Here is an 18,642-nt window from a genome sequence, read left to right as displayed (position 1 = left end):
CCTTTTTGGCTGGGGTTTCCCACCCGATGCGGAGGATGGCACCATTTTGCACGCCCTGTATCTCTATAGCGCCTTCTTGAAATCGAAATTTACTTCAGACAATAATCTCTTCTGAATAGCGTTCTCTTTCACACCATATGCTAAATAATCTCTGAGCGTGTCATTTAGAGATGTACTAAATTCACAATGTTCCGTTAACTGCTTCAAATTTACCACATAGCATGCAATTGTCTCACCCAGGCCCTATTTCTCAAATTAAACTTGAATCTCTGCATCATTACTGAGAGCTTTGGTTGAAAATGAGGTCCACAAATTCATCGGAATTTTTCGAATCTGGGGCATGGGTGCCATCAAACTCTCAATCAAGCTGTAGGCTTTGAACCCACAAGTGCTTAAGAGGATTGCTCGCCTCTTCTCTTCCCCCGTAATCTCATTTCCTTGAAAAAGAATGTGAGACATTCTATGTAATGAGATCAATAGTTTGTGGCTGGATCCAAAGGATCAATTTTTCTGAATTGTGGCATTTTGTGGAGGGGTGTCATCTTCAATTCTAACCATGCTTTCTACTTACAATCACTGGGTGAAGTACAGTGTTGATTTCTTTTCAACTTGATTTCTTCTGTTCATTCCTATTTTATCCTCGTCGCCAGTTTGTTGAGTGGTGGCTGAGTTAATACTATTGATAGATTTGATCTGCAGACACTTCTTGGGTGGAAACATTAAGTTTATTTACAAGGTAGTCAGCAGCAACTACATGTGTGCTTTCAACTCCAACTCTATCTCTACGTTACTGAGTCGAGGTAAGCTGCGCTACTCTCCTATTTGTTACTATAGATCATGTGACCCTCAACAAATATAATTATTAAAGGTATATTACACACTAAATAAAGCCATAATTACTAAAGTTGCACTTGAATGCCTCGATTGAACCTGCCCTCCATTACACTTCCAGGCAGTGTATTCCAGACCCGAACCACTCGCTGTATGAAAAAGGTTTTTCTTATATCACATTTGCTTCTTTTGCAAATCACTTTAAATCTGTGCCCTGTCATTTTTGATCCTTTTATGAGTGGGAACAGTTTCTCCCCATCTACTCTGTCCAGCCCCTCATGATTTTGAACACCTCTTTCAAATCTCCTTTTAGCTCTCTGCTCTCCAAGGAGAACAGTTCAAACCTCTCCAATCTATCTTCAGAATTGAAATTTCTCAACACTGGAACCATTTTTGTAAACCTCTTTTGCACTCTGTCTAATGTGTTCACATCCTTCCTATAGTGTTGCACCCAGAACTGCACACAATACTGCAGCTGAGGTCTAACTAGTGTCCCATACAAGTTCAGCATAACCTCTTTGCTCTTGTACTTTATGCCCCTATTAATAAAGCATAGGATATTGTATGCTTTATTAACTGCTCTCTACACCTGTCCTGCCACCTTTAATGAATAATGCACATATACACCCAGGTCCCTCTGCTCCTGCATACCCTTTACTGTTGTACCCCTTATTTTATATTGTCTCTCCATGTTATTCCTACCAAAATGATTCACCTCACATTTCTCTATATTGAGGGACTCCATTACAAACCTTCCTCCAGCCTGAATAATATCCATTACTCATTGCTTCCTATTACTCAGCCAATTTTGTATCCACATTGCTACAATCCGTTTTATTCCATGAGCAGCAACTTCTCTCAAGTCTGTTGTGCGGCACTGTAGCAAATGCCTTTTGAAAGTCCACGTACACCAACTGCATTACCCTCATTAGCACTCTCTATTACCTCATCAAAAAACTCCAGAAAGTTAGTTAAACACCATTTTCTCTTAAGAAATCTATGCTGGCTTTTCCTAAACAGCTCACATTTTCCCATGTGACTATTAATTCTATCCTGAATAATTGTCTCTAGAATCTTCCCTACCACTGAAGTTAAGTTGATTGGTCTATAATTGTCGGGCTTATCCTTGCAACATTTTTTGAACAAGGGCATATTTTTTGCAATTCTCCAGTCCTCTGGCACCTCCTGAGTCTAGGGAAGACTGAATGATAATGGCCAGTGCCCCTGCAATTTCCCCTCTTGCTTTATTAAATATCCTTGTTAGTATCTCATCCAGTCCCGATGCCTTGTCAATTTAAATACTGAGTTTATTTAATACCCACTCCTTATCAATTCTGAAGTGACAGAGTTTTCTCCTCTGTCACCATGGCCTTTGTAGCATCTGCTTCCTTGGTAAGGACAGATGCAAAGTATTCATTGAATACCTCAGCCATGCCACTTGCCTCTACGTGCCTTCTTTTTTGTCCCTAATCGGTCCTACTCCTGTGCCTATAGAAGACTTTGGGAATTCCCTTATATATTGGCTGCCAGTCTTTTCTCATAATTCCTCTTCGCTTTTCTTACTTGCTTCTTCACCTCTCCTCTGAATCTTCTGTATTCTGTTTGGTCTCAACTGTATTTTCTACCTGACAACTGTCATGCGCACATTTTCTCATCTAAATTTCTATCTTTTTCATTCAGGGATCTTTGGATTTGTTTGCCTTACCTTTCCCCTTTGAGGGAATATACCTTAACTGTGCTTGAACCATTTCTTCTTTGAAGGTAGCCCATCGTTCAGTTAGCTTTTCCCGCCGACCTTTGGTTCTAGTCTATCTGGCTCAGCTCCATTCTTGCCTCATTGAAGTGTGCTCTCCTGCAGTTAATTCTTATTCTGGGTTGCCCATTGTCCTTATTGATCGTCATCCCAAACCTTACGATGGTCAGTTTACTAAATGTTCCCACACTGATTCTTGATCTACTTGGCCCACCTCATTTCTAAGAACCAGGTCTAGTAATGCCTTGTTAGACTGGACATATACAGGTATGGAAAATTCTCTTGAACACACTAGGAACTTTTGCCCCTCTATAATTACCTGACTATAGACTGGGATAGTAGTAATAGTAAAGTCCCCCATTATAACTACTCTACACTGTTTCTACCTCTAATTTCCCTGCAGATTTGTTCCTCTACATCCTCCCCACTTGCTGGTGCCTAAAGACTACACCCAGCAATGTTGGTCCTTAGCTCTAGCCAAATTGATTCTGTCCTTGAATCCTCTGGGACATCCTTTCTCCAGCAGTGCAATGCTCTCCTTAACCAATACTGCCACCCCTACTCCTTTTCTTCCTTTCCTTGAACACCTTGTACCCAGGAATATTTAACACCCAGTCCTGCCCTTTCTTGAGCCAGGTTTCTTATCACCATATTATAATTCTGCTTGGCAATCTGCACCTGTAACTCACCAATCTTATTTACTAGGTTCTGTGCATTCACATTCAGTATAACCAATTTGGACCTCATTACTTTCTCCCTTACTCAGACTCCACCTATTAACTTTCTCTCTATTCTAGTGCTCTCCCAGTGTTTTGTGTACCTTGGCATTACTCTCTAATATTCTTGCCTGGTTCCCACACCCTTGCCAAGTTAGTTTAATCCCCTGATCAAGGCATCATTTGACCAAACGTGGCATCCAGCAGTCCTAGTAAAACTGAAATCTGTGGGAGTTGGGGGAAAATTCTCACCAGAGTCATACCAGCACAAGGGAAAATGGTTGTGATCGTTGCAGCCCAATCATCTCAGCCTCATGACATCCGAGCAGGAATCCTTAGAACAGTGTCCTAGGCTCATCTTTATTTGTTTCAATAAACTTTTCTCAATCATAAGGTCTTAAGATGGAGTGTACACAGATGATTTCAGTATTCAGTTCCATGCGTAACTCCTCAGATACAGAAGCAGTCCATGCCTACATACGGCAGAACCTGGACAACATTCAGGCTTGGGCTGACAGCGACAAGTAACATTTTCACCACATCAAGTTCCAGGCCAATGGCCATCTCTGAAAAGATAATCTAACCACCTCTTTCACAATCAGTGGTATTACCATTGCTGAATTCTCCAACATTACACTGGGGGTGGTTGGGGGCCATGGTTACCATTTGACAAAAAAAGTTACAGAACCAGTCACATAAATACTTTGACTACAAGAGCAGGTCAGAGGTTTGGAATTTTGCACCTCACAATGAATCTCCTGACTCCTCAAAGTCTATCTACAAAGCACCAGTGAGAAGTGTGGTAGAATACTCCCCACTTACCTGGATGACTGAATTCTAACATTTGAGAAGTTCGACATTAGGACAAAAGCAGCCTGCTTAATTGGCTCCCTGTTCACCACCTTAAACTTCCCCCACCACTGGTGCAGTGTGGCTACAATGTGAACTGCAGCAATTTGCTAAAAACATCTTTGACAGCAACTTCTAAACCCATTGAGCTCTACCGCCTCTGGTTAAATAGGTTACCCTCTCCGAACAGCAAAATAATAGAAGCCAACACGTGCAACCATTTTCTGTGGCTTCATGTGCATTATGTTAGATCAGAATCCTCTAATTTGCCCAGACAGCAGAATCTTACTTCAGAATTTAAGTGGAGGTATAAACGGTGTTCTACTAATTACTGTCCATGGTTTAGGGTTTAGGGTAGCTGTGGCTCTGAACAATCCATTCACTCCGTCTGCCTGCTCCTTGTAATAATGCTGGCTTAGCTGAGGTAATACAAAATGAATGCATGATGGCTGCTGCTGGGATATTGCAGATTCATCTGCATTTCCCGACAATTGTGTCCAATTTGATCTCCCAAAATGCTTTGCAGCTAGTGGTCATGAAAAGATGCCATTTATATGAAAAGTCTTTTTATTTCCAAAGTGGTGATTCTGGATTGAGCTTTCACTTACACCTCTCAATTTAAAATTTAATTGCTGAAATAAATTTACAATATTAGTAGAAAATAAGCGTAATAGGAATTCTGAGAAGAAAGCAAAATTAAAAGATTCATTTTTTTTAATGAAAAATATCACAGCTCAGTTTTTGCACAATTTCATTTAGTAACATGCATATTCAACATGTTGTAGGCAAGTCTTATCAAAAATAAAGAAAATGCAGCATATAATCAGAACTGTGACTCAGCAACACTGAGGGATGAAGTTTTATACTTAAGCTGAAATTTTTGCTGCAGTAATAGAGTAGCATATAAAAAGCTTCAATCAATTACAGTCTTGTAAAAACTGTGACCCCGATAAACCTCATCACAGCTCCAGACAGTGTAAAACCACTACCTCTTAAATATTTTAAACATTCCATAATTTTAATAATTTAAAAACAAAGTTGTACCAAAATGGAATGAGTCAGACATTATTAGATTCTTGGTATATTTATTCTCTTTCTCCCTCCACAATAAAGCTTAGCAACTGTACAAATCAGGGAACTGTACAAGTTTTACAGAAAGGACTGCAAGGAAACTTGAGTACTTATTCAAAAAATTCTCTCAATTCCATGTAGAAATCTGGCAAAAATAGAATGTATTTTGAGCCCAGATAGTCAGAAGAATTTACATATATATATTAATATATATATATATTAATATATATAGATATATATAAAAAAGACATCACTGATGTCAATGACAAATTTTTACAAACCAACCCAATTATTAATCAGGTTTTTTTTTAAAAAAATGCCCCAAAACCAAAACTGGGTTATTTCATGTTCTTCAGATTTGTGGAGCATCCAATTCAACAGGCATTTGGTGTCTTGATGAGTCAGTCAGAACAGCCAAATTCTCAGTGTCTTCAGATTTCAGGTGCAGGCTTGCTTCTGAAATGTTTACACTGTTCTTTTCATTTCCAGAGTCATTATCGGTTTTTAGTCTCTTAGCTGGTCTTTCACAACTTGATTCAGACTCGTCATTTTCATTCTGTACATTTATCAGTTTGACATCGCATAAATCATCTTTCTCACAGCCATTTGTGCTCATTTTTGCATGTCCAGAAACTGCAGAATTATTGACAGGTCCATTGTAGCTCAATCCCTTGATTTCGCCATAATCATGCCATTGATCTGATGTTTCAACTGGACCATTAGTATTTGTCCCTGCATCAGATACAACAAAAAGATTTCAGTTGGCTCTTCATTCTATTACCTGCAGATATTTTTCAAAAACAAAACAAACATTGTTTTAACATTACATCTCATTCAAATGTACAACTTCTCATCACAGACTATCAAATACAGAAACATAGATTTAGAAATTGCCGTGCACTCAGCTAGTGGCACAAAGTTTTTGTGGGCTGGAGGAAGGATAAGAGCATGAGGCTGAGCTGTTCCAATTGCAACCTTGGCATCATCCTATTTGATCCTGGGATAAACTTCCACCCACATATCTGCTCCCTTGTCAAGGCAACCTACTTCCAGTCCCGCCTCAGTTCATGTGAAGCTGAAACCCTCATCCACCCCTCTAGACCTGACCAGTCCAATTCTCTATTGACTAATCTACCTTCTTCTACTCTCTATAAGCTTGAACTTATCCAAAATTCTGCTGCCCACGTCCTAAAAAAGAGTCGTGTTCACTCATCACCATTGTTTGCTAACCCACACTGGTTCCCATTCTGGAAACACCTTAATTTTAAAATTTTCGTTCATGGCCGTGTCCTTCCTGAATTCTGTAACCTCCTCCAGCCTGACCACCTCGGATTTCTTCACTCCTTCAATTTTGCCCTCTTGCGCATCCTGTGTTTTAAAATTGCTCCACCACTGGCAGCTGTGCTAAAACTATGGAATTCCCTCCCTAAATCTCTCCGACTTTCTCTTCTCCTTTAAGCCGCTCCGTAAAGCATAACTTAATTGTTGCACTATTGACTTATGTTGCATGTCTGATTTTGTTTGATAATGCTTTGGTGAAACATCTTGGGATGATTTTCTGTATGAAAGGTACTGCATAAGTGCAAGCTGTTGAGACTGGACAGAGCAGAGCCCTCCTACCTATAAATGTATTTATATACTAATTGTCCAGGTTAGACATGAACACCCACATTTATGGACTAAATCATTTCCCCTTTTCCAAGCAACACTTCCAGTTTCAACCTCCTCTGAGTACATAATAAAGGGGCAGGGACAGGGACAGAAGCAATCATAACATTCTAAACGTGTTGTGAGTTCAGATAGATTTGAACCTGCCTGTAAATATCTGTTGCTACTCAGAGAAAGTAGTTTTAAAACATACACCAAAAATAATTAACAGCCCAAAATGGTAGAAATTAGTTTTCAATAAAATCAAGTTAAAACTCAACATTTATTGTACATCCCTATGAAAATAAAGCCAAATAAATGCATGAAATCTAACTTTCTTGAGGAGGAAGTGTACTTGTTGCCCACACCGCCTCAAGAAAATAAGCCCACTTTCAATTCTTGCATCCTTTCGGGTTTTGTGCACTTTAAGCAACATTGGCTTAATAGCCACAAATTAAATTTAACCTCTTTTCCCCACTACACCTCATGTAAATATATGTTTTACTACAGACTGTACAATTTAGAGTCATTACGGCTTAGGAGGCTACTCAGCCCATAAAGTCCACGTCGGTTTTTCAGGGCTTTATTGATTTGCCCTTTTTGATGATGTTGGTCAGCTTTTGCCATCTCTCTAGGTAGAAGCTTTCAAGGTTGAATATTTTTATCTTTATTAAAAGCTTTACTAGACAAATGGGAGTGCTTTGAACAGAAAAGTAGTGCTGTAAAGCTCTCTTTCTCCTTTATCAACTTTTAATTATATTTGAACAGGGTTTTATGTAAGAAATGCTCTAGAATACAGAGGGAAAGATGGCAAAATCCAATTTTTACAGTAAGCAAATTTTATTTGTAAACACACTGGCCAGTAAATGTGCATTTAATGTGATCAGTTTTACTCTTGAACAAGTTGCGACAAATTGTCACAGTCACTGTAGGAAAGGTAGTCAGGGAAAGATCATGCTTTGTATATAAATTAATGTGTCAAATAAATCAAAATGAGCGGCTGGGGAAGGTCCCAGTTGATCCCCTTGGTTCTGGTATGCCCAGGTTGCAAAGAATATGTTAATTAAACCAAGGTGACAGAACGCCCTTCTTCACAGCTGGAAAATGGGATTCAGATTAACTATTATACAATCAAGTCTATAAAATCAGTATGCAACATTATGTCTATTTGGAAGCTGACACATGCTAGGCATAAGGGACATTTTAGTTTGTTTCGGGGGTAAGTGGGGAAGAGGAGAAAGAGGTGAGTGTTTGAACTTGGTAAAGGGTCTGACTACATTTACTACTGACAGTAGGTTATACTTTTAAAAGAGAAAGCCTTTATTGTTATCATTGTACATAATCTGTGCTGTTTAATATATATCGGTCTTTAATAGCTGTATATAAATCTGCTTAGTTAATTTAGCTTCTAAGCTTAGCTTGGGAATGGCCTGTTGCTGAAACTGTCTTCCAGAGTGGGCTGGAGAGGTAAAGTGCAATAAGCACCAGCACTATGATTAAGAGTGTCCTAAAAAGTAGACATCACTGCAGGAGCAGAAAACTGCAGGATGCAGCTTTGGATCCACAAATGATGAGAGATCCACTTAAAAGTGTGGCGAGACAACTGGAAAATGAAATGGTTCATTAGAATAGCCTAAGTTACATTATAATCGTTGGCAGAGGCTTGTCCTATCATTCTAGTGAATAAAATGTTTTAATATGTAACATACAACTAGGTGACTGTTCCCACACCTTATGATAAAATGTGTGCACCTCCCCACCTCCATTGACAGAAACCAAGTTAGTATTTCGCAAAATAATTTTTTTTCCATCAAAAATATATCAAATATCACTTCGATGTTTACAGAGCTTTAGGCTACTCAACTGAATAAAAAAAAAACAAAGTCCCCACGGTTTACATCAAAAGAGAACTCTATCATACTTCCCTTAACCCTTAGAGATCCAGAGCAAGACAGCAAGAACCTCGGTTTGCAGCAGCAGCAGCACATTCAGGCAAGGAAGGACAGCACATTCATCGAATAAGCCATCTTTTATCTTCTTTTGTTCATTTACACACAATAGTAATTTTTATTAAAGCAATGCATTTGGAGGAAGTCAGCTTGCAGGTAAAGCCTAAAAATGCTGTTAAATTAAATATAGGTGACTCTAACAGCATGCAAAGGGCAATATTTAATGAAAGTTACAAGATTCTGTTGAATTTTAAACAACTAATTACTAACTTGGAGTTAAAACTGCTACAAGCTAGAACAACTTACATTGCTAATTATTAACAGCTGTCAGTCAAACATATGCACTGATTAGTCCCGCCACGTTAAAAAAGTTGAATTTAAAAATTTTCACATTTAACTGATAACATTTTGTTATCCTTCCTCCCTCCTGCATAGTTGTGAATATAAGCATGTGTATGTGTATTAAGGAATCCAATCAATGAACATCTAAATCAATATTTACACAGATTGCTCAAAATAAAATCAGTGCTGCCAGGCACAGGACCACCCTCCTCCCCCCACAACAACTACCCAGGCCTAAGCCTTGCATGTCTCTTCACTACTGACACATCAGGAACCCAAATCTCCAGTTTCTCACTACATTGATGCTGCAGACTCAAGAACTGAGAATATTAAGCACAAACTGATAGATATTCAAGACTACGAAGGGTTAAGGTGAAGAGTGATGGACTGGTTAAGATGGCAACGAGGGGGCACAAACTAAAGATAATTGCAACAAGAATTAAATAGGACATAGACAAGTATTTTTGACAGCATTCATAATTTTAACCACCCTCTGCCAAGAGTTTTGAAGTGATCCTTTCTAAAAAAGAGAATTAAATATTTGCTTGAAAAGAGGGATATTAAAGGATATGAGGAGCAAGCAGGAGAATGGGTTGAGATTAGGCAGCTCTTGTTAAAAACACTGGTGTTGTCTTGATGAACAATGTACTGTTTTTCGCTGTATTTTTCTTTGATTTTATCACAACCGTAAGATCAAGTGTAGGGGCAGAAGTAGGCTTTTTGGCCCATTGAGTCTGCTCTGCCATTCAAGAGATCATGGTTGATCTGATAATCCTCAACTCCAATTTCCTGCCTTTCCTCCATGACCATTGGTTCCCTCAACGATTAAAAATCTGTCAAATAAATGTCATAAAATGCCTTCTACTCCAATTGGATAATTTAGGCTCAGACATTCATTCAAATATTTAGAAATAAAAGCAAGTATTACATTTCAATATATGGTTTACACAGAAATCAGACCGCACAAAATGAACTTCACTAATGTTAGGCTTCACACAACGATACCAATGAAATGGAAACAATGTCCTATACGACAGTGAAGTTAATATTAGAATATTTCATGCATTCAGGTAACTGGGCATAAGACTTGTGGTGACTTGCTATTACACCAGTGTTATCCCTTGACTGATCTTTTGATTTTAATATGTGGGAACAATGGTTTTAGGTCTTAATAACAGTAAGAATACCTTGAAACCACCAAGACAATATACCTAAAGATAGTACCTTGATCTAAGGTACTAGGTATGTAATTTCTTTTGTCTACTTCTGACATTTGGTGGAGGAAGTCCTTAATATATGTAGTCAGAACAAACAATAACTGCCATAAACATTAGTGTACTACAGATAAATATCTGAAACTAAAGTATTGATTTTTACTTAGTAATGCATGTTTAATATTTTCAAAAAAAACTCTTCTGCCTTATTCGATCAACTTCACATTGTAAGCCTCAGACATTTTACATTTTCTGGTCAATTTGTCAGGGATGGTTTTGGGCATCAAAACAAATGCAAGTTCACTCCAAATTAGTAAGAGCACAATAAAGGAAGATAAAACCAAAGATTGTTCTTCATCTAGTAATTCTCCAGCATAGAGAAAGGAGCCCAGAAAATATCAAAGTAGCTTCAGACAAACTAAACTAATTTTAAGATGCATGCTCAATAAAGGATAGCATTAGATAATGTCTCCTAAGCTACTGCTTCAATAGTATACTTGCTGAAATTGTAGTGCTAAAGTATAGGCAACTAAAATGAGGTATATTGAAGAAAATATAGACCCTTTAAACTTGAGCAGTGAAGAGAATAAAAATCTGATAGTTGTTTTAAATTTCAAATGTTTTATGATGACAAAGTTAACAGTAAAAGCAATGCACAGCAACTTCACAGCAAATAATGCATAAGCAGCAAGGATTGAGCCTTAAATCAAGACAAGAAGTTGATTCACAACTCACCATTCATATTACTTCCTATTGCAGCAGTGTCTTCCCTTTCTGTCTGACTACTGCTACTGTTTGAGGTGGTTGGAGGTGGTGAAGGTGCACAACTGGAAGCTGTGCTCTCAGTTTCATCCAGGAGACGGTCCATATAATCCCTAAAACCAATTTCAGATTTGTTACACAAAAGCCTAACCAGCCTTTTCAAACTGGCTTCAACTTCTGACTGGGTCCACTAGAAGTGCATATTTAAAAGAAACATTTTTCTCTGTGCCACGACTTGCTTTTTTCTACCATGCACATAACCCTTCCCTGCCATATGAACCCCACTTGCAAGCCTTCTGTCTGTTAACTACAATAGCATTTCTACATAACTAAACCAAAAACTGATTAATGATGCACTAAGACTCCATGTTTCTCCAGGATAGGATACTGATTATCATAATGGTTTTTAGTTTCTTTGTACAATATTTTAGCATGGATGTACAACCAGAAACCAGGAGTGACAACCAATTTTCTAATGGGTTTTTAAAAAGTTCACTTTAAAAATTACAACAGCATTTATACTCAAGTTGCTAACAATGATTTGATTTAATCAGAACAACAGCTTTAGAGCAGGTGGATATGCAGTAGTACTACTAAACAAATTAACATGAAATTAAAGATATTAGCCAAGCGCATTGATACATTAGGATTTCTGCTCAGGCCACCTGCTGAGATTACACTCCTAGAATATTATTTCCAATGCAAGCTTGTCCCTTTCTGCTCTGATTCCTTGCCAGTGAGAAAGGGAATCATACCAGACTGGTTTCAATACTGTTCCTCTGCTGGTGCATTATCCGCTGAAGAGGGAGTATCTCCGAATTTGATATTACTTACACTACTGGCCTCCAAATTAAAAAAAATCATGGAAAGCACTGAATGTCCTGGCCCCAGTCAGAGAACAAAACAGCAGCAGACCAATGCTAGATGATAATGTGGGAGGCTACCATACTATTTGTCCCAGGAATATCCGGCCAGATGCAACTACAGAAGGAGCTTAGAAAACCAGCAGCAGGGGAGTACAACGCAGTTGAACGACTATACTTAATATATCACGGTTCCACTTTGGATCAAAGTAAAATTCAATACAATTTTTCTGGGGAACCAGGGTCAGACCAAAACCTTTGCTACATGAAGCCTCTCTTGTATCTAAACATAATCCACTGCACCAATTTCTTTATCAGAGCTTTATACAACACAACTGGACTATGGAAGGGAAAAGGGATATGGCAGTTTAAAAACACAATAGTACGCATTGATATGCTGGGAAAAGCCAGCAATACACAACACAACAGAAAATAAATTGGCATCATATTATACAACTGGGGGAACCATTTAGCTAGAGAGCTGGCTTGTGGATCAGATTAATGCTAACAGCATGGAGTTTGACCTCTGTCTGGCAGAGGTAGACTCAGGGCCTACCTCCTTGCCCCACCTGTACTAAAGAATTAATTGCCAAGGACCTGCCTTCAGAGAACTCGAAGATGATTATGCAACTATTGACTGTCAGTAGTACAAAAATACTTACGTAACACCTGGATGAAGATTGTATTTCTTTTTTCCGAATCTAGTCTGCTGTGCAAAAAAATCATAACGCTCAGACTTCTTCCACATGTAATAAAATGCTACACAATCCCCTACTGACCGTGTTCTCACCTGAAATGTTAACATTAAGAAGAAATAATCAGTAATAAAATATTTTCGCACCATAAAATTAAGTATATGCATAATTAGAATTAACAAAGTTATTTCCTGGAAGGCAAGTTTTGTTTGCTGTTTGTTTTAGTCTTTTACGCCAAATTATTTTGCTGTTCAACTATTAGTATGTATAAATGTTTCAAATCTAGTTATACATAAAGTATCTTGCATATGAATTGCCTTTATATTGTGTCTTCTAATAAATTTTAAAGAATTTAGTTCAAGAACCTGAACGTGCCTCAAAAACGCTAGGTTTCAATGAAAACATACACAAGGAAAAAAGTTGCAGTATCTCTAACCATATTTGCATAGTCTGAGAACATGCAATTTTCAGTATTTCCCAGCATGAAATACTAGGTTTAATTTGCAGCTGCATTGCATTTCCTCAGCTTGGAGAATATAGCTGTTTTCTCTAAATGGCTTTAAACAAAAACTAGAGACTGAACATACTCATTTCAGGCAGGTCTCATTTTCAATATTTCTTACTATGAAGTACTCAGTTAAACAAAGCCTCTTAGCAGTTGAGGTTTCTTTGTTTTCCTGCCAACGAAGATTGTTAAAACCTTTCTCACCAAATGATTTTTCTTTTGCGGGGGGGTGGGACAAGGGATTTTAAAATGTAAGATCTGGGAAATGGCAACAATTACTGAATTTTTGAGCATAACTTCTGTTTATAGAAATTTATTTTTTATTTTAAAAACTGAAAGTCGACAAACTTATTAATAGTGCACTAACTGCTATAAGGCCGAAAACGATAAAATTCAGAGGAAGTTTTGGTGGGGGTGCCCAATGGTACATCTGATATATTTCAGAGGGGTTTGGGTATGATGGCCGAAAAGTATTCAAGTGCAATTTCAGCCCTGTTCTTAATTTCTTTACATCACAAAACTACTAGAGCCTGCCGAACCAACTATCAGCAACCCAATTCCATCAGCTTCTGTTCTCTCAACTCCCAAGCCTCCTTCCCCAGCTTAACTGGACTCCAGAACACATGCTCCTAGTACTCCCTCCCATTCCCAGGACACCTTTCTTGGACTACATTCCTTATGCAACCTGATCTATCATAGTTACTAAAGATTTTTAAATTCCCCATTGATCCCAGATTCCAAGGTCTTTCCAAGTGTTCCTAGAGCCTGCTACTCTAGTTTTCCCACAATCTTGGAATGCCTTCCCACCTCCCCTAGAACTTAAAAACCCCTCAAAATATACTGGTAGATATTGAATCCCGTTCTTGTACTGCTAAATCTCAGGCCCCCTTCTCAATGTTTTCAGATGTCAGGGCCAATCCCAATGCTGATAAGCGAGTGTACCTTTAATGATACTTGACATAGAACCCTCGTTCTTATTAAAAACTCTGGTTCATTGTGAACATTGCCATAAGAGACCTTCTATTACTTAACTAAAAAAATTATAATTAATTATTTATGGATGGATCAGTGACGATGGAAAGGCAGTTTCATTATACTGCATGAAAATAACTTTACACAATTATTTGTACTAGAAAGTAAACTGCTTTTCTCAATGTAAATTTGAGTGGAGGACTATTGTTTTTTATATAGAATCCACAGAATTTCATTACACAGGTTCTAATGGGTATTCTAGTTCTGCTGGCAATACCAGGATATATATATGCACTAATAAATAACACACCTACAGGAGGTTCATAGAATCATTCCCATTTCATCTGCAGAACTACTCCACTGGAATGCTTAGCTGAAATAGAACTGAATATGAATAACATTTGTGTATGGTCATCCTGAAATCACATTTCAACTTGTTTCTGGCTGCAGCTTTTCCCTAGTGTCATTTTACTTCTGAAGGAGAACAGTGAAATTACCTTTCAAAGTGAGTTTGGTCCAGACACAGCATGTTGGCTGCCTTATAATATAAAATGGGCTTGCTAGCTGGCATTTCAAACCCTGATAACATTTATAGAATTATATTCTATAAATTGTATTTACAGATATTTCATCCAAGCTTTTTTTATATATTACGAATAGAATTTTCCAATACATCAACAGTTAATCCTGGAAATTCAGTTCAGGATTACAAACATGGATGAGAGATTTTATACCTTATTAGCCTGGATCAGATGGAAATCTTTTCCATATGCCTTAAGTCCCTGTTCAAAATTCCTACATTCTTCTTCACTCCAAATTGAGAGTTCTTCTACAGTAAATGGGAAAAAAAGAGCAAAAATGGTTCATACCTCAACACAATTCACAAGTATTAAATATACTGGTGCTGTAATTCAAAAGTCTGAGTAATATTTGCAGCAGTGCTGAGATATGGCACTGACTACAGACTGGCTAACTGACATTAAAAACAGGTTCTCAGCCAGCTGTGAGACTTGTATTTACAGATATTTCATCCAAGCTTTTTTTATATATTACGAATTATGAGAACAAGCTCCCTAGATCACAGCTGCTATAGATCAGTGATCCATATCCAGGTTTCTGTTGCTTTCAGGTGACCTGCAGGCAGCTTTCCTTTTGTTTATTTTACTTGCCACTGGGGAAGTTTCTTGGTTCTAAATAACTGTAAAGTGCCCAGAATCAGTCACTTGGTGCTGTTTGACAATTTTTGGTAGCGGAGAAAATAAAATCTTCATCTCGTTACTCTCAGCACTACTTCAGTGATCCAATGCCTCATCACACTGGGTTGGCCTCCTATCCAAGTACTGCACCTAAAAAAGGTGGCTGATCTTGCAGTAACAATGGGCTATGTCCCATTAAAAGGGGCAACAGATGGTCAAAGAAATCACAATTATTCCTATCAAAAGTTTCCAAGCTACTGTGCATTTGATTTTTAAATATCCAGCACCTAGGTAATGACAGACTAGATAAATTAGTATTTACTTCTTTGGATATGGTAATACTTACTTAGAGGCTTCACTCTATTATAATGCTGACGGTGGGATTTAAGGACACCACAGAAAATCCCACCAAAACTGTTTAAAAGTTATTATTTTGGGATTAATATTGGCACAGTGAGTTCAGTAAACACAGAACTCATGAAACTTAAAAATATTCATAAGGATATACTACACAACGTGAAAAAAAATCACTGCAGTTACAAAAATACAGTCAGCAACTAGCTGAGAGTAATCACATTTCTCAATTCAATATTGGAAAAACAAACACTCAACTAAGGCCAAGGTATAAGCCAAACATGGAAATAGGGGCAAGTATATTATAGAATTACAGCTTAATTTTATGAACACAGGAATAAAAAAAAACACAATGCTGACTTCACCCAACATCCCTCAAGTGGAGGAAACATCTGACCAAAGTTAACTGAAGCATCTGAAAGACAATCTTGAAGTTAGAATTTGGGGCAAAGATAGGTACTTGGAAAAATGCATGGAAACATTTTATCCAACTGATCTTTAATACAACTAAAAAGAATTATTGCAAAGCCAAGTTGCAATGGTTTTGAATATGCTAGGCTGTAATACTTTCAACTGCAAAGGAAACACCACCACCTAGTGGGGAATTAATATGTTTTTACCTCTGGCTGCCTTCACATTAAATCTCAATCTTCGCAATGCTTCCTCTGTATCAAAGTTGCATTTAACCAACTCATACAACGCCTGAAAAAGATAAAAGGAATCTTTATATCTGTGGATTTTTCTCGATTAGTAATCAAATGTTATTTTGTTAGTAAGATTTTATTGTATGTTATGATATTTTGAAGGACTCTCACCAAAAACAAAGTTTGGTTTGTAAAATTAGATCCACTGGTTTCTATGTAGTGCTTTCACAGGGCGCTGACCCTTGTTCTACTATTAACACATTCTGCTCTTACTTTTATGCCACTACCATGCACTGTTGTCAGTCTTTACCACTTACCATTAACACTCCTTTTGTCTCATGTCAATGACATCTTTGTCAATCTCTCCTTAGCTCCCACTTATCCCTGTCCTTCTATCTTGCTTCACCCCTCAAACAGTATAAAATCCATCACATTTCTACTTCTCTTTAGCTATGAAGAAGTGCAATACGGACTCAAAGCCTTCAACTGTTTCTCGCTCCATTGATGCTGCCAGACCTGCTGAGTTTTCCAGCATTTTTTGTTTTTATTTCAGATTTCCAGCATCATCAGTATTTTGTTTTCATCTTCATGTATGTTATTTTTTTTAAATCATTCACAGGATGTGGGCTTCGCTGGCTGGGCCAGCATTTATTGCCCATCCCTAGTTGCCCTTGAGAAGGTGGTGGTGAGCTGTCTTCTTGAACCGCTGCAGTCCATGTGGTGTAGATACGCCCACAGTGCTATGAGAAAGGGAGTTCCAGGATTTTGACCCAGAAACAGCGAAGGAATGGCGATCTATTTCCAAGTCAGGATGGTGAGTGACTTGGAGGGGAACTTCTAGGTGGTGGTTTTCCCAACTGTCTGCTGCCCTTGTCCTTCTAAGTGGCAGTGGTTGTGGGTTTAGAAGGTGCTGTCTAAGGAGCCTTGGTGAATTCCTGCAGTGCATCTTGTAGATGATACACACTGCTGTTACTGTGCATCGGTGGCGGAGGGAGTGAATGTTTGTGGATGTGGTGCCAATCAAGCGGACTGCTTTGTCCTGGATGGTGTCCAGCTTCTTGAGTGTTGTGGGAGCTGCACTCATCCAGGCAAGTGGGGAGTATTCCATCACATTCTTGACTTGCTCCTTGTAGATGACAAACAGGCTTTGGGGAGTCAGGTGAGTTACTCGTTGCACGATTCCTAGCCTCTGGCCTGCTCTATTTATATGGCTAGTCCAGTTCAGTTTCCGGTCAATGGTAACCCCCAGGATGTTGATAGTGGGGGATACAGTGATGATAATGCCATTGAACATCAAGGGACGATGGTTAGATTCTCTCTGTTGCAGATGGTCATTGCCAGGCACTTGTGTGGCACGAATGTTACTTGCCACTTGTCAGCCCAAGCCTCGATATTGTCCAGGTCTTGCTGCATTTGGACGCGCACTGCTTCAGTATCTGAGGAGTTGCGAATGGTGAACATTGTGCAATCATCAGCAAACATCCCCACTTCTGACCTTATGATGAAAGGAAGGTCATTGCTGAAGCAGCTGAAGATGGTTGGGCCTAGGACACTACCCTGAGGAACTCCTGCAGTTATGTCCTGGACCTGAGATGACTGACCTCCAACAACCACAACCATCTTCTGTTCTCGAAGTATGATGCCAACCAGCGGAGAGTTTCCCCCCCGATTCCCATTGACTCCAGTTTTGCTAGGGCTCCTTGATGCACTCTCGATCAAAAGCTGTCTTGATGTCAAGGGCAGTCACTCTCACCTCGGCAGTTCAGCTCTTTTGTTCACGTTTGAACCAAGGCTGTAATAAGGTCAGGAGCTGAGTGACCCTGGCGGAACCCAAACTGGGCATCAGTGAGCAAGTTATTGCTGAACATGTGCTGCTTGATAGCACTGCTGATGACCCCTTCCATTACTTTACTGATGATTGAGAGTAGACTGATGGGGCGGGTGATTGGCCAGGTTGGATTTGTCCTGCTTTTGTGTACAGGACATACCTGGGCAATTTTCCACACAGCTGGGTAGATGCCCAGTGTTGTAGCTGCATGGCAAATTCTGGGCTATTGCCGGAATATTGTCAGAGCCCATAGCCTTTGCAGTATCCAATGCCTTTAGCCGTTTCTTGATATCACGTGGAATGAATCGAGTTGGCTGAAGGCTGGCATCTGTGATGCTGCGGACCTCTGGAGGCCGAGATGGGCCATCCACTCAGCACATCTGGCTGAAGATTGTTGCGAATGCTTCAGCCTCATCTTTTGCACTGCTGTGCTGGGCTCCTCCGTCATTGA

The 18,642-nt window shown here is 38.9% G+C and overlaps 1 protein-coding gene across 5 annotated transcripts in view; it reads right to left on the bottom strand.

Annotated features, from left to right (window-relative positions):
- Positions 1-4,841: 4,841 nt before the first annotated feature.
- The window catches only part of LOC121289392 (mesoderm induction early response protein 1-like), a 51,828-nt gene continuing 38,027 nt past the window's right edge, over positions 4,842-18,642 (bottom strand). For 2 of the 5 annotated variants that reach the window (XM_041208781.1, XM_041208784.1), the window contains 5 exons: positions 16,340-16,421; positions 14,904-14,998; positions 12,660-12,787; positions 11,108-11,247; positions 4,844-5,952 (listed from right to left, as the gene is read on the bottom strand). In XM_041208781.1, coding sequence (XP_041064715.1) covers positions 5,573-5,952; positions 11,108-11,247; positions 12,660-12,787; positions 14,904-14,998; positions 16,340-16,421 — 825 coding nt within the window. In that variant the 3' untranslated portion in view covers positions 4,844-5,572. Of the gene's footprint in view, positions 6,002-11,107; positions 11,248-12,659; positions 12,788-14,903; positions 14,999-16,339; positions 16,422-18,642 lie in introns of all 5 variants that reach the window. The other 3 variants (XM_041208782.1, XM_041208780.1, XM_041208785.1) reach the window with 3 other exon arrangements.

Source organism: Carcharodon carcharias, chromosome 16 (genome assembly GCF_017639515.1).
Source record: "Carcharodon carcharias isolate sCarCar2 chromosome 16, sCarCar2.pri, whole genome shotgun sequence".
NCBI classification, from domain to species: Eukaryota; Metazoa; Chordata; class Chondrichthyes; order Lamniformes; family Lamnidae; genus Carcharodon; species Carcharodon carcharias.
Note: the sequence above shows the minus strand (reverse complement) of the source record. Positions and strands in the feature narration are given on the sequence as shown.